Source organism: Mustela lutreola, chromosome 3, assembly GCF_030435805.1.
Source record: "Mustela lutreola isolate mMusLut2 chromosome 3, mMusLut2.pri, whole genome shotgun sequence".
Lineage (NCBI taxonomy): Eukaryota > Metazoa > Chordata > Mammalia > Carnivora > Mustelidae > Mustela > Mustela lutreola.
In genome coordinates, this window is record NC_081292.1 from 804,098 (window position 1) to 828,693 (window position 24,596).

General features: G+C 63.2%; 1 protein-coding gene across 15 annotated transcripts in view; it reads left to right on the top strand.

The window, feature by feature from the left end:
- The window catches only part of PLEC (plectin), a 53,911-nt gene that overhangs the window by 4,780 nt on the left and 24,535 nt on the right, over nucleotides 1-24,596 (top strand). For 2 of the 15 annotated variants that reach the window (XM_059165498.1, XM_059165499.1), the window contains exon 1: nucleotides 14,761-15,537. The exons of 6 other annotated variants lie outside the window; for them this stretch is intronic. In XM_059165498.1, the coding sequence (XP_059021481.1) occupies nucleotides 15,000-15,537 (538 nt within the window). In that variant the 5' untranslated portion in view covers nucleotides 14,761-14,999. Of the gene's footprint in view, nucleotides 1-11,834; nucleotides 11,934-14,760; nucleotides 15,538-18,584; nucleotides 18,643-20,009; nucleotides 20,175-20,727; nucleotides 21,071-22,410; nucleotides 22,609-24,596 lie in introns of those variants that run through there. 7 more of the 15 variants (XM_059165505.1, XM_059165510.1, XM_059165503.1 and 4 more) reach the window with 5 other exon arrangements.

Here is a 24,596-nt window from a genome sequence, read left to right on the forward strand (position 1 = left end):
TGCCAAGGCCAGGAGGAGCCTAGAGGAGGCCATAGGTGGTTGGGCGATAGGCTGCAGGCCTGACCACTGTGCATGCCTTGGACCTACCAGAGGACCAAGGCCCTGGTCCACCCTGTCCCTGGAAGTGGAGGGCTCCCAGTGGGGGAGGGAGGGAAGGGGTGGCCCTTGATGCCAGCCAGTGTGCAGACGGGGAGGCCGAGCCCCCCTCTCTTGGGTCCCAGCACAGCACTTTTCAGCTCTGCCTGGGGGACAGCCCCTCAGCCATGCCCAAGCTCTGCTGGTCCCTCACTGGGCCGACCAAGGACTCTGGCTTCTGCCTCCTGGTTTCTAGCCCAAGCTAGCTCTCACCCTCCCAGCCCCACACATGAGAAGCTCCTTCCCCAGTGGCCCTTCCAAAGTCTAGCCACTCAGTCCCTGTCCCCAGTGATCCCTCCCCCCACAGTGCCCCCGACCCCACCCCGGACACGTCATTCATTCCCCGCTTCTCCCCCTGGAAATCCCCAGTCCTCCCTTCAGGGTCACTGCTCCTCCCAAACATTCTCAGTTTCCTGTCAGCCTGAGCCCTACCCTTGCCCATCCCCCTGCCTTCTGTCCAGGGCACATTCCTGTGGAGCTGGAGCCACTGGGTCTGTGGTGGGAGAGCTCTGGGTGCCCGTGGGGCGGGCTGCAAGGGCTCTCCTGAGTCCCGGTTCCCCAGAGCCTGGCCTAGAGCGACTCGGAGGCTGGCTGTGGGAGGACCCAGGCGGCCAGGAGAGTGGGGTAAGGCTGCTGGTAGAGGGGCGGCCCAGCTCCCCCTGGTGCTGTGTGCACAGGGCCAGGGGCCTGTCTGTAGGATTAGGGGGGACTGGGGCTTCCAGGAGGGCCCAGGCGGCCGGGGTGGAGCCTTCAAGGCTGTCCCATGGGGCTGGGAGCAGGGTGGCCCCAGAGTCCAAGTGGTTCCAAAAGCAGCACCTCAGGGTTCTGATGAAGTCGCTTTGGGGGTCCGGGTGGGGTTGGGGAGCAGGGCTTCCGGGCAGGGGGGTTGGGGTAGGGAGCCCGCATCAGCCTGGGGAGAAGGTGGGTCCAGAGAAGCCCTGGGGTGGGGGGGGGGGCTGTCTACGTGTCTGCTGGGCATGGGCCCGGCATGTATCTTGTGCTTTCTTTGAGACTCAGCAGGAGGGGCTTCCCCCCTCCCTGGCAGGGCTGGCACCCTCCTTCCCTGTCCCACTTTTCCCAGGGCCTGGACTCTGCGCTGGGTCATCTGTGTCCCCCGCACTGCCCCAGGCTGTCACGGCATCTGCAGGGTGCTCGCGGGGTGAGTGGGTGGTCAGCACAGGGTGTCGTCTTTGGTGACCGGAGCTCAGCTGCAGGGGCTGGGCTGGCAGTTAGCCGGGCTCTTTGGAGAGGACTCTAGGGCTGTGGTCTTCTGTTCCCAGTACCGTGCGGTCGCAGAAAGCGAGACCAGCGATGACCACACTGCGGAACTACATAAAGGAAAACAGTTATGGTCACACCTCTGGCCCCCAGTCTCACTGGCTGGGGTGACCACAGCTTGTGTGTGTGTGTGTATGTGTGTGTGTGTGCGTGCGCATGTGCACACACCTGTGTATGTGGGGGTGGGGAGAGCAGAGTTTTTCAACATATTAATAGACTCGTGAAACCATCAGCACAGTTAATTCCAGAACACTGACGTCCCCCGGCCCCTGGCAAACCCGGGTCTACATTCAGTCTCTAAGGATTTGCCTGTTCTGGACGTTTCATATCAGTGGAATCAAGCCATCTTGTACCTGGCCTCTTTTATTTAGCATGATGTTTCCAAGGTTCGTCTGTGTGGGAGTGTGTGAAGGGCGTCCTTCCATGGCGGAATCATAGCCCACGGCACGGACGCACAGGCTTTGTTCTCTGTGCGTCAGTTCATGGACATCCAGGCCTTCTTTTGGCCATCACGAATAACACCGCCGTGGACATCTGTGTGCGGGTGTTTGTGCGGACCGGCGTCCCCATGTCTCCTGGGTGGACACCAGGGAGTGTGATTGCTGGGTCACGTGGGAACTCTATGTTTAACTGTTGGAAGAGCTGCCAGGCTGTTCTCCGCAGCAGCTGCCCAGGCCCGCATTCCTCACAATGGTGTGTGAGCCTTCCCACTTCCCACGTCCTCACCAGCACTTAGGCTTACCTGCCTCCCTGAGTACAGATGTTCAGTCCTGGTGGGTAGAGGGGGGATCTCACTGTGACTTTGCTTTCCATTTCCGGATGGCTGACGGTATCAAGAGCTTCTTGGTCATTTGTGTACCGTCTTTTGAGAAACATCTATCCAGATCCTTTGCCTGTTTTTAAGTTGGGTCTTTATCTTTTTATTGTTGAGTTGTAGGTGTTCTTTATGTATTATAGATACACGTCCCTTACCGGATACAGGATTTGCAAAGAGTTTCTGATTCTGTGGGTTGTCTTTGTACCTTCCTCGTGGTGTCCTTTGAAGCGAAAAGTTTTTAATTGCGACGAGTCTAGTTGATCTATTTATTTTTGCTTGTGCTTTTGGCATCATATCTAAGAAACTATTGTTTCCTCCAAAGTCATGAAGATTTATGCCTACGGTTGCTTCCAGGAGTTTTATAGTTTAGGCCTTACATTTAGGTCTTTGATCTGGTTTTTTGTTTGTTTGTTTATTTTCGTTTATTTCTCTCATCCCTTTACGTGGACATTTGGGCTTGTCGTTAAAAACGATTGCATTTCTAGGCTGCGCTTGGCATAGGTGAGCACGGCAGATACAAGACATGCGCGTTCTCCAGATCTTTGCCCACTGATTGATGAGAGAATCCAAACTGTTTTAATTTACATTCTTTGATCAGTAATAAAAGCATCGTTTTGTAGTTCTTGGCTAATGTCACTTTTCTTCTTTTATGAGTTGCCTACTCAAAACCCTTGTTCAGATCTAGGCAAGAGGCAAGTAGGGATCAGGTGAAAAGAAAAAAGCATTGTTAATTTTTCTGTATGATGTGTTTCTCTTTGAATGATAAGTGCTCTTTACAGAAGTGCCTGGGAGAAACAGTCGGTTAAGCCTCCGTCTCTTGGGCTCTTGGTTTTGGCTCAGGTCATGATCTCAGGGCCCTGGGATTGAGCCCCGGGTCCGGCTCTGTGCTCGGCGCGGTGTCTGCTTCTCTGCTTCTCCCTCTGCCCTCCCCCTGCTTGCTCACTCTCTCTGTCTAAAATAAACAAATAGGGCGCCTGGGTGGCTCAGTGGATTAAGCCACTGCCTTCGGCTCAGGTCATGATCTCAGTGTCCTGGGATCGAGCCCCGCATCGGGCTCTTTGCTCAGCGGGAGCCTGCTTCTCTCTCTCTCTGCCTGACTCTCCGCCTACTTGTGATTTCTCTCTCTCTGTCAAATAAATAATAAATAAAAAAAATAAAATAAAATAAACAAATACATCTTTTTAAAAAGCCTTTAAAAAAAAAAAGAGCTCTTACGTATTATGAATATTAGCTTTCTTATTTGTTCTATGTGTTTCAAACTTTTCTCCCGGTTTGTTACCTTTGGTAAGTAAGCGTTCTATTGAAATATAACATTTCTATGGAAAAGCATGCAAATTATACACACGCCGCTTCCTTAAATTTCACAGTCTCCTTGTGACCAGCATTGAGATCATGGAAATAGCTTCTTAGCCTCCTAAAAGGCCCCGTGTTCCCAGCTGTGGTCTTCACTTTTCCCACCGCACAGCCGTCGGGTCGCCTGTCATCTCACCTCGTCTCTGTCTTCATCCGTGTCGACTCGAAAACTTTCCTCTTTTATTTTGTGGCCTCTGAGTTTCATGTCCGCTCAGGACGTTCTTCTTTTGTAAAAAACGTTTGCTAAGAGTGTCTTCCAGTTCTGTCGTGTTTGTTTTCTAACATCTTCCTCTTTATCTGGAATTTGTTTTGGGTTGGGGTGTGTGGGAGACTTGGGGTGTCGTGCTCAGGGTTTCGACTTGCACTAGTGGGTGACCAAGAGGATTTTACGTATCTCCTTTCCCACCCACCTCCGCTTCCCGAAGGCAGGGTCTGTGTCCGCTGCTCCTCTGCCGCAGGACAGGATCGCTTAGAAACGAGTGGGTGAGTGGGAGAGAGAAGGGGGCCCCGAGCCAGACCCTCGCGGGACCCCTGGTCCCCGCCAGTTGCCCCAGGTGCCCCCAGAGCAGGTGCCGAGGGAAGAGGCCTGGTGGTGGCCGAAGGCAGGGTGGGGGCCGGCCTTCTCTCCAGCAGGGGAGGCGGGGCAGCGGGAGTTTGCTTTAGGTTTTCGAGTTGGAGATGAGCGAGCCTGTGGAGGCCCCGGGATGCCAGAAAAGGCTGGATGAGTTGAGGGAGGCCGGTCTGGGGCCGTGCTTTGGGGTCCTCACGAGGAAGGGAGGAGACGCGCCTCTGAGCCTTGGGGCAGCTGGGGACACCAGCCAGGGGAAGCAGGGGCAGAGCCACAGCACAGAGTCCCGGCAGCCCAGTGACTGGGAAGGGGTGACAGACCAGAAGAGGGCCACCTGAGCAGGACAAGTCTCCAAGAGTGCCTGGCCCTCGGTGATAAGGGACACTGGGGACCTTGGTGAGACCTGTTTGAAGGTGTAGTCAGGTAGGAGGTGCTGAGGGTGATGTTCGGAAGAAGAGGGGTGCAGGGCTGGAGGGTGTCCAACACTGTGGGAGGGAGGGGGCCCTCCAGGACAGAGTGCCGGCACGCAGGTGAAACACAGGCCTGAGGTCCCTGGGGCAGGGGTGGCCTTGGCCTTGAGGGGCATCTGTGGCCATCGGGGGTATGGGCATTGCCGAGTGCTGGGCCCTCTCTCTCCTTGACCCATCTGCCAGGGGCTGAATGTGACCGGCCCTTGCCACCGAGGGCCTGTGGGGTACGCAGGGGGTGGGGCTGTCAGGCCTTCGAGTATAGCAAGGTGTGGGTGATGGTGCCTCCTAGCCTCGGTTTCCCCATAAAGCCCGAGGGGAGCTGGCAGGAGGGGGCGGGGTCTGGGTGCCTTCAGAGGGGGCTCGAGGAGGCTGGGGAGCAGTGGTACAGGTGGGGGGCCACTTGTAGGCCAGCCATGGACAGGGAGCCGTGGGCAGGGAGCCGTGGGCAGGGAGCCGTGGGCAGGGGAGCCATGGGCAGGGAGCCGTGGGCAGGGGAGCCGTGGGCAGGGAGCCGTGGCAGGGGAGCCGTGGGCAGGGAGCCCGTGCTGTGGGGCACAACGATGGGGACCCAAGTGAGGGCAGGTGCTGGGTCATTCGGGGGCGCCCAGGTTGCTAGTGGACTGAGTGAAGGGGAGGTCAGGAACTCATTCCCAGGTGATGGGAAGAGAGTGCCCATTCAGGAGCCACGGGACAGGGGCCTGGAGGCCTGGGCGCCCACCTCCCTCCTCTCCTCTCCTCGGGGGTGCTGGGGTCGTGGTTTAGGAGAGGGGTTGTCCCCGTGGGTGGTCAGCCCTTGGCAGGGGCCTTTACTGCTGTCCTGAGGCGAAAGGGGCATGGGGCCAGGAAGAGTAGGGGGACACTCTGCTGCCCACCCTGGTTCCTGGAGTGGGGCAGGTCAAGGGCCAATTCTGCAGGCAAGGCATGCCCTAGAAGGACGTCTGGTGTAGCTGGTCTGGAGTCTGGGTTCAGGCCTGCTGGTGGCCGCATTGGTGCCCGGAACAGTGGGGGAGGGGCAGCCCTCTGGGGCCCATGTGCGAGGCGGGAAGTGCAGGCCTCGGGGGCAGGTGTGGGCCAGCTGGTGGGGGGCTGGAGAGCAGCGTCCACAGCAGGTGTCTCTGGGTGTGGGGCTCTTAGAGCCTTTCTTCTCTTCCCTAGGTTTTTTTTTTTTTTTAAGGCTTTATTTATTTATTTAACAGAGAGATCACAAGTAGAGAGGCAGGCAGAGGGAGAGGGGGAAGCAGGCTCCCCCTGAGCAGAGAGCCCAACGCAGAGACTGATCCCAGGACCCCAAGACCATGACCCAAGCCAAAGGCAGAGGTTTAACTTACTGAGCCCTCTAGGCGCTCCTGTTTCCGTTTTGAAGTGAATGTGCATTTTGAACTTTTTAAATGTATCCTTTTTTCTCCTTCCTCATTAAGTGAAGGGCTACGGGGAAAGCTTATAGGACTGGAGTCAGCCTTGAGGGACACGACTGAGCTTTCTGTGGTTATTACTAGGACAGCTCACGCTTGGCTGTGGGATAGAGCCAGCCCCAAGAACACCCTCTCCTGGGTCTCTGCCTCAGACAGCACCACGGTACCTCCCACTGTTCCAGAGGCTGTAGGGCCGCTCTTGTCCCAAGGCCCAGTGGGCCTTCCCTGGTGAGCGACTACGGCTCCGTCTTCAACATGTGTCTTCTCCTGTCTCTTGCAAGGCTCCTCGTCACTGGAGTTAGAGCCTCCCTGAGTGATCCAGGATGATCTTATCTGAACATTCTGAATTATAACTGCAGAGACCTTTTTTCCTAAGAAGAGAACACTGTGGGCTCTGGGATTTGGAGGTGGACACAGATTTGGGGGACAACTATTCAGGCCACAGCTGTCTGCCCTTTGGCCTCCTAAAACTCATGTTTGTCACATGCAAAATACATTCACCCCTTCCCGCAGTCCCCCAGAGCATCAGCCCATTACAGCATCAACTCAAGTTCAAAACCTCCTCTAAATTTCAGCAGCTCAAAAGCCCACATCTTGTCCAAAGTGTCCAAATCAGGACTGGGTGAGGCCCTGGACACCGTGGGGCAGAACTCCCGTCTGGGGGTGGATTTGAGAAAGTAGTGAGCCAGTCCGAGACTCCAGAATACAATGGTGGGACAGGCACAGACTAGACACCCCCTTTCTAAGGGGGGAACTAGACAGTGATCAGGGTCTTGAGGTCCCAGCAAGTTTGAAACCTGCAGGGCAAGTCCTTACTCCTCCGGAGGCGGCGGCGGCGGCGGCTGCTGCTCTGCGCTCTGGCCTCCTGCGCAGGCCCCAAGGCTCTGCTTGGGGAGCCCTGTCTCCTTAGCCTTGAAGGGTAGCCCAGGGTTGAAGCTGAGTAGCCCTGCCAGCCCATTTCCCAGGAATCCCCGATTCCTAACGCCTTTCTTCTGTGTGCTGTGTTCCGTCCAGTCCAAGCTGCTGGTGTCTCCGCTGGTCTGACATTCTCATAAATCTGTGGGTCTCCTGTGTATGTCACGGGTCCCACGTCCTTAGACAAGAGGGGTCTCCGTAGATCTTTTCTGGATGACGCCACTCCCTTCCTAGCTTCTGCTGAGACGGTGGCATGGACCTGTGGGTCGGACAGCTGACCCACCCCACGGAAGGCCGTCCAGTCCCCCTTGGCTGTCCCCCTCCAGGACATTCTCTCGCAGCCTTAGCAGCCTTTGCAGTCTGAGCGGGTTGGGGCTTTCCTGGGTCACCAGCGCTAACCGTCCCTTCCACGGCGATGTGTTTCCTCCCGGACCCTCCTGTGAGCAGCCAGGCAGGTCACGCCTCTCACGCTTCACGGGGAAATCTCCGCAGCTAAAGCAGCTAAAGCCGCTCACAAGTTCTGGTTTCCACCCAACAGTGGAACGTCTCGTTCAGTCCTGTTTCCTGCCACTATTTGATAAGGATCGGCTTTCCTCCGGTGTTCAGGAATGCGTTCCTCCCTTCCTTCTAGGTCCTCCCCGGCAACATGCTTGCCATCCATGTTTCTACCCCCAGTCTGTGCGCAGCAGTCCAGGCTCCTCCTGCCCTGCTCCTGCAGCCCTCCAGCCTCTGTCCACGGCCACTCCCAAAGCCACAGCCGCGTGATCAGGCCTTGGTCACCCACCTCCGTAACACAGTGCCGACTGGTTTCCTGTGTCTGCCATAACGAGCGCCACACATGGGTGGTCTAACAAACACAGACGTCTTCTCTCAGCTCTGGAGGCTGGAAGTCCAAAATCGAGGTGCTGACAGGGCCGTGCTTCCTGGGAAGCTTCTAGAAGAGAGCCTCCTCACTTCTTCTAGCTGCTGTGGCTGCTGGCATCCCCGTCTTCACGTGGCTTCTCCTTGTGGCTCTGTTCTTTTCTGCCTCATTGGATTTGGGCCCACCCCCATGATCCAAGGTGATCAGATCTTGAGATCCTTAATTAGATCTGCGGAAACCCTCTCTCCACGTAAGGTCATGGTCAAAGGCACCAGGGATTCAGATGTGAACATATGGTTGTCAAGGCCCCTATTTAGCGCCCTACAGTGTCAGGCGATGTACTCAAAATCTCCACATCTTTTTGTTTTGTGCTTGGTTTGAAAAAATGTGCACGATATTTTGTAATACAACTTAATGTATAATTTTATAATTATACAATTTGATATCATAGAGCATTTTAGACACATGTAACTTCTTTTTATTTAATGTTACAACGTGGACATCTTTCTATAACATTTATTTGCAATATAATATAACATAATGTGCCTGGGTATGGTAACTATATATTTAAACATTTTTTTTTCACTAAGTAAACTCCGTCCCCAGTGTGGGGCTCAAACTCACGACCCTGAGATTAAGAGTTGCTCGCTCTACCGACTGAGACAACAAGGCGCCCCTAACCATATCATATTCAACCGAACCCCCTCCCATACAGCATTAAGGTTATTATTTTTTTGATATGAGGAGGGCAGCAAGAAGCGCTTCTGTAGCTGGATTGTTGGGTGTGTCTATGACTACTCTTTGAAATAGCATTTCTGAATCAAATCGTGTGTAAAACACAAGCCTTATCTACACCAAGATACCATTTTTTAGGTATCAGATTGGCAAAAATCCCAACACTTGGATTTCTGGATTGTGTTGGGGAAACTGTGGGAACCAGGCCAGTGGTGGTGCCTATCAGATGGGTGCCCAAGGGGACAGTGTTCCTGGGGGTCCTGGCAGGCGACAGGGCTCCTGGGGGACGGCTGAGGGCTCTGCTAGCTTGGGGGGTTCCCCTCTGCCATGGGCTGATGGCAGCAAAGGGTCGGACGGTACATGTGAGGCGTCAGGTTTTGTGCCAAAAGGAGGAAAACCAAGATTCATGTTTGTATCTGCCTGATTTTCCATCAGAGGAGTGAACAGGAAGCCAGGGGAGGAGCCTTCCCAGCGCGCGGTCCCCGTGCGTCTGCGGACCATCTCCCACGCAGACAACGGGTGCACTGTCCGGGGTGTTTGCTCGGTGCTCCTGGTGCTTCTGCTGCCGGGCCCGGGGGCCTCACTCCGACACCTGCCCAGCGCCCGGGCTACCGTTTCAAACGGACGGCAGAGCCTTGCCAGTCTAGAACATGCCAGACATGAGGACATGAAGCCGTGTTAACAGGTGCGAACAGGGGCCAGCCGCAGGGCCCATCGCAATGGCAGGGCTCAGCCTGGGGTGTGTTGACCCTGGCGCCGGGGTGCGTGAGTCCCCCGCTCTGTCTCTGTGCGCGGGGTGGGAGGGGCTTCCGCACTCGAGTCCTGGCGGATTTTTATTTATCTTCTTCTAAGCACTTTATAGCTAGTGCTGATGAAGGCTTTTTTTCCCGTATGTTTTCCTAAGTCATTGCCGCATAGATGAAACCTCCCGATCTTTGAGAGGTGAAGGTCAAGCCGGCCACATCACAGAGCTCTCTTGTGGGCTCCGACGGGTGGGCTGTAGGGTTTGTCCTGGTGCCGAGAGCAGCACATGCTGGCCCGTGGGAGGCAGCAGCGCGGGAGGGCTCCCTGACTGCTGCCCCGAGGGCCTCTCGGCCTGAAGCGGTCTGGCTTGCTCCTTTGGACACTCCCTGTCTTACAGTAGAACATCCTTGGGGGACCGTGGATTGGGGGGACCCTGGCAGGACAGCCTGGCAAGCCTCTCGGGCCTCCTGTAAGCAGTGTGTGCCTTCCGTGGTTTACTGGGACACTCTCTAAAAACCAGCGCTGCTTCTGAGTTTTATCGAATGAGTTCTCAGCCTTTTTGAGATTCATATTCAGGTTTTCTCTTTTAACCTATCAGTGAGGCAAAGCCAGATTAATAGAGGTCCTGGGAGCCCCTCCCCCTGGCACAGCGAGAGACCACTCCCTTCTCTCCCCCACAGCAAGGCCTGGGTGTCCTGGTCTGGGCTTTGGTGATGCTGGGAGAGCTGCCCGAGGCCACCCAGTCAAGTGTCTGCATTAGTGTGCTTGTCCCTGTTGGGAGGGACCCGCAGAAGGGCGCAAGCGGTGGGACGCAGGCCCGGGTCTACCACTGCAGGGGAGCAAGGTAGCCCAGGCTGGGGGGCAGCAGCGGGGCCCTGGCGGGACCTGGTGGGTGCATGGTGGTCTTCTGGGGGCTGCCAGGACGAGCCTGCTGAGAAGGGTGCTGGTCAGGCAGTGGGCTGGAGGATGAGGATGGGTTTGAGAGGCAGTTGGGGGAGAATGGCCGAGCAGGGGGTGTGGGGGCTGGAACCAGGACCCCCCACCAGTCTCTGGCAGGTGCCTGGTAACAGTGCTGTTCTGGAAGGGGGCTGCACAGGGACAGCTGGCCGGGGCCTGAAGGGGTGAACTCGGCGCCGTCTTGCCCAGCACCTGCAGGAGCCCCGGTGGCACTTGGCCTGGTGGTGCCATGGACCTAGACCTCCAGGAGCCGCTCAGGGTGGCTGGTGTGGCCGAGTTCCTGCCGTCATCGCCCAGCAAGGCGTGGCCTCCCAGGCAGAAAGCTCTTCTCCTGCCCAGGCCCTACAGCTTCCCAAGGTGGAGGTGGACTCTGGGCTGTGACCGGGAGGCAGTGTGCCCCCGTGCTCCTGCCACAGACACAGTCTGTGGGGTCTCACCGGGTCACGTCTTCCTTGATTGTCCTGTGGCCTACAGCTGTTACTCGTGCCCCCTGCGGGGAGCCCCGGCAGGGCTGGCTGCCATGGGGGTGGGGGACGGGTTTGAAGCTCATGGGGACCATCGGGAGGAGCACCATGCTGAGGGCAGGCAGGGTCTCAGGAGCAGCGGGAGAGAAGATGACGGTACTTGGGGTTGGGGGCAGGGATCCCTCCTTGGTCTCCTGGGATCGTGAAGAGGGCTTTGTCCCAGAGGGGCTGGAAAGGAGGGAGGACCTGGTTGTGGTGCTATGATGCAGGTTCCAGGGACGCCGAGGGCACGAGCTGGCTCCTGGAATTTGCAGAAAGCTTTGAGATGGTTTGGCGTGTCCAAAGTCTGAGTGCCTGGCCCAGGTGACCTGATAAGGCCCTAGCAGGCCTGAGAGAGCCACGCTGCTGGATCAGACAATTTGCCCTCCTGAGGATCTAGATAGGAAGCCTCGTGGGTGGGCCGTGCGGCCCGGTAAAAGCTGAGGATTTAGGGTGGGCCGCCTTCCGTTCTCACGGGCTGGACCTGGGGAACCTGCTTTCTTTCGTCCTCACCGGTGGTCCGTATCTCCTGCCTCCAGGCCCTTGTCCAAGGTAGTCTGAGGGAGCTCCCTAGCTTGGTGAACCCCCAGGGACAGGTGTCTCCAACTCTTCCTCCCCTGGTCCTGCTGTCTCCACATTCTCTGGGGCTGGCCAGACTCTCTTCTCTTGTCTCTGGGCCTTTGCCTTCCAGGACCAGGATACTGGCTGAGGAGGTCGCTGGGTGGCCCAGACCAGTGGGTACCTCCTGCAGGGTAGTGAGTGGCGGTGGCTTCGAGGTCCGGGGAAGCCACCGGCAGGAACGACTGGTTGGTCACTCTGACCGCGAGGCTGTGGCTTGGGGAAGGATGGGCCATCGGAGCTCACCTGGATCGGGCCTGTTGACCCGGCAATCTACCTGGAGTTGGCAGGGTCAAGCACCACGAGGTGGAGGCTGGAGGAAGGGGGTGGGGCGCGGCGGGAGCTCCTGCCTGGGCTGCCAGCCTTGAGCATTGATCAGCCGAAGCCCCGCCCCGAGCTGACAAGCCCCGCCCCAGGCCTCCCGGCTCCTCCCCCAGGCTGCGGCTCTGGCCCCGGCAGTGAGTTGCGGGGCTGGACTCTGCGTGGCGGAGGCACCGCCGCCGTCAGTCCCGGTGGAGACATGGACCCTTCGAGAGCTATCCAGCAGGAGATCAGCTCCCTCAAAGGTGCGGGCCGGGGACGGGGCCCGAGGCAGGAGGCGAGGGCCAGGCAGTGACCTCCATTTGGGTGCAGCCCTGCGCAGGGCCGCGGTCAAGGTCCGGGAGTAGCCTTGGGGTTGGGGAGCCGGAGCCGCCGGAGACCCCAGGCCCATGCGCCGCCAGGGCTCCACCTGGCCGGGGTCTGCTCTGGGCTGCGGGGGGACTACTCTCCCTGCAGCCCTGCGGTGAGGGTCGGGGGGGGGGGCGGGGCGGGCTGCTGCAGCGACGGGGGCGGGTCCGAGGTGAGAGCCGGCGTTTGCGGCGGATCCGCCCCGTTTCTTCCCGGCCTCTGCGGAGCTCCCGCCCCGCCTGCGGCCCTCCCAGCCTCCCTACCGCTTTGCATCCCTGCGGCTCGGCGTCCGAGGGGACTGGCCAGGGCAGTGGGTATCACTGTGGGGAGGCGCCAGGCGGGCTGGCCCCGGGCAAGTCCACAGTGCGGCTCTTTGTTCTGGGGTGGGGAGGCTGGGGGCTGCCCGAGGGTTCCGATTGGTTGCCCTGGAAACCTGGAGGGCCCCGGAGTGTAAGGGTAGGAGGCCGTCCTGCCCCCCCCCCCCAAAGCCCCCCACGCCCTGGCCCTCCCGGTGCCGAATCAGCGACTCTGGCTGCGGTTCTGCAGCGTGGGGGCGGGGCAGAAAAGGGCATCCTTCCAGCTCTGGGACTTTGGGGGGGCGCCCCAACCCTGGCACGGAGAGAGACAGGGCGGGGGGTGTGCGGGAGCAGACGAAGCTGCCGGGAACAGCTTGCTCCAGGCTCCTGCCTGCCCCGCCCCTCATCCACCGAGGGCGCCGGGGCTGGTGGGAGGGAGGGGGGAATTCCCTACGGTGCCCCGCCCCTTTTCTGCGGTTCCCCAAGTTGCTGCGGTCGCCGGGGCAGGCCCCTGTAGGAGATACCCTAGGCTCAAGTGTTTGGGAGGTCTTGGGGGTGGCTTGGAGTCATTTTGGGGGGCGTCGGTTGGCTTGGGGATTTGGGGGGAGTAGGTCGGGGCATCATGCCACGAAGATGGCCTGGATGAAGGGGGTAGGCATGGGCGGGAGAGCAGAAAGTGAGGAGAGGGCTGTGGGGTGCGCAGGGGGGACCGCGGGGGGCTTGTGGCGGGCGCCTGACCGGGAGAGTGGGCGTCTCTGCACCCGGGGTTGGGCCGGGCCTGCCTGAGTGCGGTCCTGAGCTGCGGCCGGTGCTGGTTCCCGAGCAGCGGCCGGGAGGCGGGGAGGGTCCTCCGAGGCTGCGGGGCCGAAGGGGCGTGGACGCCGTCCACTCGCGCGCAGGCGGTGCGTCCTCCCGGAGCCGGTCTCCCTGCGGCTGGGCCCGCCTGGCTGCCCGCCTGGCTGCAGGGGACCGGCGGGGGGCGGAGGGCGGGGCCGTGGGGACAGTTGGCAGGACCTTCCGCTTGAGCGCCGCGCCCGCCAGCCCTGGCGCACGCGTGTGTCCCCCGAGTGCGCGCGCGCGTGTGACGGCGTGTGTGCGCGTGCGTGCGCGCGTGGTCGGGGCGCTGTTTGGGGCTGGCGCTGCGGTGCCATGGCAACGGCCCGTACACCCGCCCCCGCCGGCTGCCCGTTGGCCGCCTGCCCGCGGGCGCCTCCCACCTCGGGATCCCCCCACCCCCGCCCTATTTGCCCTATTTATAATCAGTTCCCGCGTTAGCTGCGCCTGGTGGGAATGGGTGTGTCGGCCTGGGGGAGGGGGAGAGAACAGGTCTGGCGGCGGGTGCCTGCCGCAAGTGCGCGACAGCGGGGTCTCGCGTGGAATGGGGGAGGCACGGGAGGTCCACGGTTAGAGCCCCTGCTGTGGGAGCCTGGAAGTGACTCATGGGTGCTGCCCGCCGGGCTGCAGGGCCCTCCCGTGGAACCCGCCGACGCTTGTGGACCCTGCTGGGGCCCCTGACCCTCTGCCAGTGCGCTGCTCCTCTCCCCTGCGTCTGTCCCCCCTTATACACAGGTGGCCACGTGGCCACCCAGGGCAGAGTGTCCATGCAGCAGTAGGGGCACCAGGCCTGCCTGGGTTGGTGGGGACTTGGTAACTGATTTTCTGTGGCCACTGAGCTTTTCTGGCTTCCAGCAGCTGGCCTGGGGGTTGGGGTGGATGAAGGCCTGCCCAGAGCCCCCTACTCTGCTCGCTGCTCTAAGTGTTTGGGGGTTCCAGAGGCTCTGTTCCTGCATTCCCCCGCCTCCCGTTGAGCTGGCTTGGCAAGGGAAGTGTTAAATAGAGTGTCTCAGGCCTGGCATTTGGAGGTGGGGGCTCTGCTCCTTTGCCCCTTTGACGGACAGCAGCCAGTGGTGGCGGCTAGCCGCCTGGCCATGTGCTACAGCAGCTGCTGCTTTCGTCCTGCCTCAGGCCTCTGCTCCCTAAGACCCCAGCTTTCCACCCAGATTTCTGCCCTGCTCCCTGGACCCCAGCTCTCCCCTCAGACCTCAAGTGCCCCAGCCCCCAGGCGCAGACAGCCCAGCACCCCACTGTCGGATCCTTGTAATTCCACGAAACCCTGAGACCACAGCCCTGAGCTGGGTCCCCAGCCTGAGCACCCCTCCTGTCCTCTCTGCTCCCTGCTGCCCATTCTGCCACCTTTTCGGCTTCTTGGTCCTTGGCTGCTCCCGGACACCCCCCCCCCCTCCGCCGCCCCGTCTTAGGAGCCATGAAGGAAGTGTTTAGAAACTGATGTAATTACTGACGTCGGAGCTGTGGGCCCGGGAAGGGAGGGGGGCTGTTGGGGTGCCGGTGTGGCAAGGTGCCCCCTACTCTGCGAGGGGCCCCTGCTGGCTGTGGGTGGGAGGGGCCGCCGGTGCTGCTGAGTCAGAGGGGGCCGGCCGGGCGGGAGGGCGGGCGGAGGCTCCGCAGGCGGCGGGCAGGCGACAGTGCCGGCAGAGCCTCTGGGAGCCAGAGAGCCCGGCGCGGATCCCCCAGCCCCGGAGCCCGCGCCCTCACGCTCACTGCGGTGCCCGGCGCCAGTGTCTCGGCTGTGCCGCGGGGGCCTGCTGGGCCTCCTGGACCTCCTTGGCCTCCTCCCCGGCCCCGCCCGGCCTCCAGGCCCTGGCAGCCATGGTGGCCGGCATGCTCATGCCGCTGGACCAGCTGCGGGCCATTTACGAGGTGCTCTTCCGCGAGGGCGTGATGGTGGCCAAGAAGGATCGGCGACCCCGCAGCCTGCACCCTCACGTCCCCGGCGTCACCAACCTGCAGGTCATGCGCGCCATGGCCTCCCTGCGGGCCCGTGGCCTGGTACGGGAGACCTTCGCCTGGCGCCACTTTTACTGGTACCTCACGAATGAGGGCATGGCCCACCTGCGCCAGTACCTGCACCTGCCGCCGGAGATCGTGCCCGCCTCTCTGCAGCGCGTGCGCCGCCCCGTCGCCATGGTGATGCCCGCGCGCCGCACCCCCCACGCGCAGTCTGTGCAGGGTCCCCTGGGCTGCCCGCCGAAGTGGGGTCCGCAGCCAGCAGAGGACCCTGCCCGTGAGGAGCGGCGGGTCTACCGTCGGAAGGAGCCCGCGGAGGAGCTGGCTGAGCCCCCTGTGCGGCCCGCCGCCGCCCCAGGGAACCTGGGGATGTCTGTTCTGGAGCCGGCGCCAGCCACAGGTCAGCGGCATCTGGGCCCCAGTTGTGGGGGACGGGAACGGGGTGCCCGGGCACCGGCTGGTGGGCTGGGGTGGGCAGCACACGTGTGGAAACGTCGCTTATGCCAGCAGGTGGTGCTCTGTCTGCCCGCGGGCGGGCTGCTCAGCCGCTGGACCCACGTGGCTCCTCCTTGTGGCTTGAGGACCTTGGGGTGGGCAGGCCATGGAGGAGCACTTGGGCCGCTGGCAGGCCAGGCCCAGGCTCCCCTTGGGGCTAGGGGTGGGGCTTGGGGGCCTGGACTGGCAGGCCCAGCTGCTCCGCACAGCCCTGGCCCTGCCTTTGGCCTGAGCCTTCCTCGCGTGTCCCCATGGCTTGGCTGCCCCTAAGCCCTCTCTGGGCGAGGCTGTGGAGCGCAGAGGATGTGCCAGAACGGGACGTGGTGGGGGCTCTCTAGTAGGGTGGCCCGGGCCAACTGTCTGACCTTTCTGAGCCTCAGGTCTGTCTAGGGCTGGTGACATCTACCCCCACGTTTTTGTGGCTCATATGGTTTTGTGATGTGGTACTGTGACTGGGAGCGTGACTGCCATGGGGTTGGGGACGGCCCAGGGGGTGGCCCGGGGTTGTGGGGAGAAGAGCAGACCAGAACCAGGGTGTGGTGGGCGCTGGGCCCCGTCCTGTGTCTGGGCCGACGGTGGAAGGGGCTCCCAGAGGACAGAACAGGTCCTGTGGCCCCAGGGGTTGCCAGGGGGCCCGTCACAGTGTCCTCCCTCCGTGGCATCCCTCTCTCCCCAAGCAGCTTGTGCTGGCAAGACTCCTGCGTCCCATGTAGCTTGGGGCTCACACATGTGCTTTCCCCGCCCCCTGGCCTTGGTGCTGACTTGGGGTGGCCCTGGTGCCCCAGCAGAGGTCAGGCTTGGCTGCCGCTTCCGTCTTTGTGTCTTGCCCCTGGGGAGGAACGGGGTCTCTAAGGGTCTGGGAAGGGGGCCTGCCAGAAGGCCGGCTGGGTGGGCACGAGTCTGCCACGTGAATAGGGGTCAAGTTCTATTCAAGTTCTGGTGTGGTCTCGTTTGCCCCACGAGGGCTGGGAGCCCATCCGGGAGGATCAGTGAGGTTGTCGGCTAGAAGAATGTTCTCGGGTGCTCCCTGTGGCTGTGGAGAAGTTGCGTGGATCTTCCAACTCCTTTATCAGTGGGGTGACAGCGTCCCCCACAAGGGGACGGTGCGTGCTTGGCTGGGTGTTTGATCAGCACTGACTCGCATCCCGTGGCCGGGTTCTAGCCCCGGGGACCTCCGACTCTTGCCCCTGGCCCTCCGGCCCTCTCCCTCTCCTGAGTCACGGGTGCGGTAAGCACGAGCTCCTCTTTCCTTTTCTCTCTTTCCTTCCTTGTCTGTGGCCAGGCTGGGCGGCTGGGCGGGCATGTGGTCGTAGCGCCAGGATGGGGGACTGGGTGTGGCCGCAGCGGGCAGAGTGGAGGGCGCCCCCGGCCCCGACGGCGGTGACTCAGTGTTCCTCCAAGCCGCAGCCACAGGCGGCCGCTCAGAGTTTCCAACAGGAAATGAGCTCCAGCTCCAGGCTGAGTCAGGCCTGTGGGTGTGGGCTTCCCAAGGGTCCAGCGTGGACCTGAGGACCACCCTTGCTGGGGGCACCTTGGGCCTGCTGGGTGCTGGCTGCGGTGTGGGCACATCCTCATCTCTGGGGTCGCACCTAGAGTCAGTGACTTTTTGGAGAGACCCCTTTCTCCCTCGGCTTTGCTCTCCGTTAGGGTGAGGCCCACCGTGCTGATCCCTGGAATGGCCTCGGTCAGTGGGTCACCCCTGCCTGTCCAGCCTTGGCCAAGGAGCTCGGAAGCCGTGAAGCAGTCACAGGCTCCTGCTCCGTCCCCGCCTGCGAGCCCTGGTGGTCTGCTTGTCTGTGTGGGCCGGCTTGCTCCGTCAGCTGCATACTGGCCAGACCCAGACCAAGCCCCTGGCCGGGGAAGCCCCTAGCACCTGGGGAGGGGAGGAGAGGAAGGATGGACGCCGGGGAGCGAGCTTCAGAAGCCATCGGGGAGGGACCCCCGAGGAGGTGCCCTGAGCTGAACCTGACCGTCGAGCAGCACCGGCCTCCCCCAGAGTTGGCAGCGGTGGGCTGGGGGGGTTCGGTGAGGGTAGGGGTGCTGGAAGGACGTGGACCTGGGCCTGTGGCTGTGGTAGGAGTTGGGGTTTACTTCTGTGGTGGGAAGCCCAAGCCGGGGCGTTTGTGTAGGAATTTCTTCTAGGTTTCCTGTAGTATTGCTTTGCCCGGCTCAGAACTCCAGCTGACCCAAGATGCTCCCCAAGGAAAGGGACCTGATGCTCGCAGCACCGTCATCACAGCCGGTGGCCCACCCCACAGCATACCTTGTCTCTCCTGTGTGCTGCTTGTGTCCCAGAGGGAACCCGGGGTCAGCACTGCTTGTGTCCCAGAGGGAACCTGGGGTCAGCACGCGCAACGGCGGCGCTCTTCCCATGGCCACGTAGCACCGCGTGGCGGGGACAGGTTTTGGCAACAGTCACCAGCTCCATGTCTGTGCTGGAGCTCCTGCGCCCGGCTCTCGTGGAACTCGGGTGGGGCTCCGGAGCAGAATCAGATCTGCCTTTCCCGGCCCGGATCGGCTGGTGGGAAGATGCCTAGGGGAGCAGAGAGTGGGACACCAGTGTGGCATTTGCCCAGGCTGCAGACCCATAGGGGCGGGGGGGGGGGCGTTGGGGGGAGGCGGGGGCCCGCTGCTGCCGGTGGGCTGGTCGGGGCAGGCATCAAAGACCGGTGGGCCCTGTGGGCTCCACGGAGGCTTGGGGATGTCGGGCAGGCTGGTCCACTGTACCACCTGGGCTGGTCGGACCCCCTGCCCCACCAGGCTTCGGCTCTGCTGGCTCTGGCTCTGCTCACGGACTCAGGGGTGGCCATGAGGAGGAGTCACGGCTCCCAGAGCTGGGTGGGGAGCCCAGGGCCCGCGTGAGCCTCCCTCCGCCTCCCACCGCCCCCCACCCTCCCCTCCTTCCTGTCCTCCCTGCCTTGCCTCCCTGCTGGCTCCGTGGCCTGGCCTGGCGCGTGCTCAGCCGCCATGGACAGGTACAGCATGGAGGAGCTGATTCAGCTGGGCCAAGGTAGGGCAGAGCAGCCCCCCTGGGGGGCTGTGGGCATGGGGGCTCCAGCTGGGCTGGGGCTGGGGTCCTGGGGGCGCTGGGGACTGCCTGCCTTGCCTGGGACACCAGGACACGGAGGTGCAGGATGAGCGGGTCCCCTCTCAGACCTGCCTGTGGGCGTGGCTGGCCGTTGGAGGTGGGAGGCCCCGTCTAGGTGGGCGGTGGGGGACCACCCACTGCCCCGGAGGGGTCCTCTCACTGCCCGTGGAGTCCTGGGGCTGCCTTGAGGCTCCCACCAGAGCCATGGGCTGTAGGCCGTTGTTCAGAAATGAGCTTCTGAATTGGGGGCTTGGCCAGTGGGCGGTTTGGGGGCCGGCCTGGGCCCTCTTCTCATAGCGGCTGGTCACCCCAGGTGGACCGTGGTGCCTGTAGCCCAGTGGTCGGAGGCCAAGCGTGGTCTGCTGTGGGGTGACCACCGGTGCCGGCCGCTGCCCGGGCCCCCAGGGGCCAGCTCCTGGCTCTGCACAGGCTCCCCATCCCCGAGGCTCAGCCAGAGCATTCGACTTCCTTCTGGGGTTCTCTGAGGTTGAAATAGAATATGGTGCTTCATGCACAGGAAATGCTACACAAGAGGATATAAATCCTTTTTAACTCTTTGTGGGCCAGGGGCCTGAAGGCCCCAGGGAGGAAAAGGTGGCATGGTTACCCCCATGTCCTGTTTGCTGTCCAGGCTGGGCTCCAGGGCTCCAGGATGTGGCTTGGGCATGCCTGCTGACAGTGACCTCTGGCGTCAGGCCTCCTGCAGACCAGAGGCTGCGAGGGCTCAGGGTGGGGCCAGGGCGGGCATCGGGGGCAGCCTGGGGCAGGGTCCCGGGGCCTGTGCTGCAGGGCTGGCAAACCTTCCTGCGGCTCAGCCTGATTTGGGGCGCCCTGGGTGTCTGGCTCGTGGTGTGACCTTGGAGAGGCTGCTCTGTCTCCTGGGCCAGGTGTCGTGTGGACTGACTTGTGTGGGGCCCGCTGGGAGAAAGGGAGCCAAGCCCCCTGCGCCTGTGGCCTTCCCCGAGCCCCCACCACTTCCTGCGCCCTAAGTGGCAGGGCGGGCTGGGCAGGGCTGCTTCTCCTCCCATGGGCGGGAGCCCCCCCAAGCCTCAGTGTCCGTGCTGGGCCTTGTTCTGAGGTGGATCCCGACGCCAGGTGGCCTCTTATTATTAGAATCACGGGCAGGAGCTGGGGCTGGGTGGCGCCGCCCCCAGCAGGACCGGACTCCGGTGAGGGCCCCAGTGCCCTGCTCTGCGCGTCATGTTCTAAGTCTGGACGAGTGACGGCCCCGCTTGCTCTCCTCAGATATTTATAGCCCCCCCTGCCCACCCCTCCCCTCCCCCATGGACACAGGCACTGCTGCTGACCGCGGCTCGGCCGGCCGTGCCCTCCTCCCACCGCCACCGTGGGGCTCGCGGCCGCCTCCGAGGGCTTGTGACCCTCTGCACAGCCTGCTCCCACTCCCTGTCTGCCCCGTGGGCTCCCGCTGCTGTCCCTAATGAAGATCGTGCCGGGTAGGTGGGCCGTCTTTGAAAGCTTCCTGAGAGCCCGCGGGGCCGCGCGGCCCGGCCGGAGGCTCTGTCTGTCCTTACTTCCCCGACACACCCTGCCCTCCCAGGCCATCGTCCCAGCCCTCGCTCGGTCCGCGTTCGCTGTCCCACATGGGGGTGTTGGGGCTCTGGGGGGGGTGCTTGGCTCTGCTGCAAGCCTGGGGGGGCCAGAAGGGGCCGGGGTGCTGCCCCCCCACCCCTGCTGGGCTCCTGGCAGCTGTCACCAAGAGGGCTTCTTGGAGGCAGAGTGGGGTGCTGGGACACTGCAGTCACCCTCCTGGGGAGGCATGGGGGGGCCATGCTGAGGCTGCCCGGGCTGTGCTGGGGGGGGGGGGGCGGGCGGGCTGTGCGTCACTACAGGTCCCTCCTCCTGGCGGGTGTGGCTGTGGGTAAGCAGGGGTTAAGGTTCCAGCTAACCTTGAGCGTGCTAGCTGTGCGTGGGGACAGCTGAGCTGGGCGCAGCGGGAGGTGGGTGGGGAGCTCCGAGTGTCCGGGAGGGAGGAGGAGGGGGAGGAGGCTGGCGGGAGCACAGCTGGGGCCGTGGACCAGACCAGTCCCCGGGGCGCCGGGGCGCCAGGCAGACGGTGCGGTAGGGCGGTCCCGCAGGCTGGGCGGTCCCAGGTCCCGGGGCACCCCCCCCACACACCCGTCTTCCAAGCAGGGAAGGGAGGGGTCTACCGGGTCTCTGGCAGCCGGCTCCCAAGGGCAGTTCCGCCTGCTGTGCCCACAGCGGTGCAGCCCCAGAGCCATGGAGCCCTCGGGCAGCCTGTTTCCCTCCCTGGTGGTCGTGGGCCACGCCGTCACCCTGGCCGCAGTGTGGCACTGGCGCAGGGGGCGCTGGCGGGTGCAGGACGTGCAAGGTAAGCGCCTCTGGCAGCTACCACCTGGACCGAGTTGGGGCTGCGGTTCAGGGAGGGACAGGAAGGGGAGGGAACAGGGAAATTTAGCGGAGGGAGGGAGGCGGCCCTCACCCCGCCCCGCCTCCAGCTGGGCAGGGGCGGTGGCTGCTGACTGCAAAGGAGGCCCTCCTGGACCCTCCAGGCCCTGCTCTAGAGCCCCCGCCCCCAAACTCCTCTGCACCCACCTGCCCAGGCTGGGGCTCCAGGGTTCGGGAGCCACTGAACCCCAGCCCCACCCGAGGGAAACGGGCAGGGTCTTCAGTGCAGGGCCCGCACACAGTTGAGTGCGGAGCTCCCCTCCCCAGTCTCCGGTCCTGCGTTCCTTTGCCAGGAAGGCCTCTGCCCTGCTCCCAAGGACAGAGGAACGGCGGCTGGCAGGTGTAGGGCAGGTGCAGGGTTGCCGTCCTGGGGCAGGTCCTGGGACAGGCTTCTGCCCAGGACTGAGGTGGGGCTGGGCCTGAGCACCCTCCGCCGGGCCCAGGACTGCCAAGGGGCAGGCAGCCAGGCTGCAGCTCTGCCCCACCGCCTGCTCAAAGTCACCAGCTCTGGGTGCCCGCCTGCGGCAGCCAGGGACCGCCCAGCAGGGATGGGGTGGGGCCTGCCTCCTCCTGTGAATGGGGCAGGGGCGGGGATTGGCCTTGGGGCCTGAGGGGCTGCCCTAAAGGATTTGGAGCTGTGTCTGGTCCGTGCCTGGGTGCACCTGGGGGGCAGGGGTGCCCAGTTTGGGTGCCAGGCCCACGGGACCTGAGGACTGAGTCAGGATGGGGCTTCTAGGCGTGGCTTTGGGGACCGGGGAGCCGCGAATGACTCAGCTGCGGGGCGTTTAATACAATGCATGGGGCCGGCGCTTCTCTCCGCAGATTTGCTCTTTCCTCCTTTCCTCCGCCCACTGTGTGCCCCGTCCCCACGGGGGGATGGGCTCCTGTTCCGTTGCTGTCGTGGGCTGCCCTGCAGTGCCCCTCAGTTCTGTTCTTGGCAGTTCTCAGCCCTCTGCTCCCGGCGCCGTCCCCAAGCGCCAGCCTCTGGGAGCGTCAGTCCGTGGGCGTCAGTCTAGGGGAGTTTCCCGGCGCCTCGGCGTCCCCCGAGGCTCCCGTCCGCGGGAACCTGGGCATCCCGCGGGTTCCCATGCCCCTTTGTTCTGCCGGGCTGCCTCCCTGCGCCGCCAGCGCCCCGGGCCCCGCGGGGTCCTCTCCTTCCAAGTAGGGGCGCGGCTTTCCGGCGCGCGCTGGGCGGGGCGCCCCGCCGGGGGCAGGTTCCTCGGGTCTGGGCCCGGCGCCCGCTGCCGGCGGCCTCGAGGCGCGGGCTGGGGAGCAGAGGCTGCGCGCGGTCCTCCTCGCTCGCGGACGCCAGGGCGTCCGGGCTCATGGCTGCGACGGGCACAGGGGGGGCGGGCGGCGCCTTCGCCGTGCGGGAGGTCGTGCTGGAGCGGCCGCGCTGGCTGGACGGGGGCTGTGAGCGGGCCCGCAGGGGCTACCTCTACGGGCAGCTGTGCTGCGTAGGTGCGTGCGGCCGCCGGGCGGCGGGCGGGGGGCACGGCCTCCGGGGGAGCCGCCGGCTCCGGGAAGGGGCGGAGCGCGCGCCCCAGGTGCAGCCCCGCCCCCCGCTGCGGAAACACCTGGGAAGGCGAGCTCCGTCCCGTCGGGCCCGTCGGTTCCTCGTCTGGAGCCCGGGGCTGGGAAGGTGGGCGGGGCCGGCCTGGGCTTCGGCCGCGGTTTCCTTCTGCGTTGGGCACCAGGCCGTGGGCAGTCGGGACGCCGGGGGAGGGCGGGAGGGAGGCGCGGCGGCGGCGCTCCAGGCCCTCTGCGGCCTTGGGGCTCTCCTCGGCCAGCGGGCTACCCTCCGTCCGGAGGTTTCCCGTCCCAGGAGCGTCTTCCTTAGCTGTGGGATCTTCAGCCTGAGTTTCCACATCTGTACAAAGGGGCGATGATACCCCTGAAAGGGTCGTGGGCGGCTCCGGGGGACCCCGGCTGGCGGCAGAAAATCTGCTGTTCTGGACAGCACAAGGCGGGAGCGCCCCAGCTGGGGAGGGGGCCAGCTGAGGCCAGCAGTGTTGGGAGGCCGGTGTGCCTGGGGGAGGGCACGCAGGCTGAGCCAGCCTGGGAGGGCACGCAGGCTGAGCCAGCCTGGGAGGGCTTGCCTCTTGGTTTGAGGGCCTGAATCTGATGGGGGAGGGGAGCCAGGGGCAGGCTGGGCTGGGAAGAAAGGCCTTTGGAGGTGGAGGGAAAGGGGGAGCTCAGAGGGAGGAGAGCTTCCCTGGGGCAGCAGGTGCTGCGGCTGCCCACCCTCCCCAGCATCCTTGGAGACCCCGAGTGGCAGAAAGCTGGAGACGGAGCTTGGGCTGGGGCCGGGGGTGAGGGCTCCCACCAGTGTCAGACTTCAGGCCCTGGCTCCTGGGTCCTGTTTGTCCTAGAATTCCCTGCTCGCACCTCCTGGCCCATTCCCAGGGACCTTCCCCAGAACGACACCCACACCCTGGCTGGCAGGGGCCCCTGCCTCCCCGCTGGTGCTGGTGCTGGCCTTGCCCAGTGGCTGCTTGTTGCACGTGCTCAGTCTAGGCTTCTGGAACTCTGGGCGGCTGCTAGGGCAAGGTGTCCTCTGAAGGGGCATTTCTGCCCACTCCAAACTTGGGGAGGGGGCAGGTGGGTGTATTGGGAGCCAGATTTGGGAGGCCTTCGGGAGCATGGAGAGCTGATGTCCGGTGGGATTGTGGAGACTGCCTCCCCAGGCCACCTCGCTGCCCCGGGCTCTGCATGGGGTGTGGGGAGTGTGGAGCTAGACCTCCATCCTGCGTCTGGAGCCAGGTGCAGAGCCGGGGCTCCAAGCCTGAGGGTCTGGCTGTGTCACTTAGACGTAGGGGGCGGTGGGGTGTTATCAGCTCCTCCTGGCCGGCGCCCCCCTTACCCCGTGGTGTTTGGGCGCCCTCCTGTGGCCACAGAGGGGCAGCACGAACGGGGGTGGGGTGAGCTTTTCCCGGAACCTTGGCGGGGAGGCTCAGGGTAGGGGGGGCTCCGGCTCGCAGCTGGATCGCATCAAGCCAGATGCTCTGACTGGAAAATTCTTGTGGCTGTTTGGGCGGCTGGGGCAGGAGTGCCGGCCATAGGCGGGTCTGCCCAGACCTGAGGAAGCCGGGCTGCACCGGGCACCCTTTGCTCCGCCCTGAACTGCTGCTCTCTGTGAGCCCCGCCCGACCACAAACAGCCCCCAGGTGTGGTTTCCTCTCCTGTGAGTCACTCGGGTCCCCTCCCAGACCCTGACTCACTGGTGCCCCCTCCCCCCGCTCCCCAGTGCCCCCTGCACCCCTCCTCCCCCCAACTCAGGCCGAGTTCCTGCAGATTGGGGCTGGGCGGTCCTGCCTGATGAGTCAACGCTCAGCTATGTGCCCGCTCCTGCCCCGCCGTGTGCTGTGCCTCTGGACAGGGGGCACTGCTCCAGGATGTGCCTGGTGGGCAGCTCAGAAGGGCCGGGCCGGCACGGGACCATAGTGGCT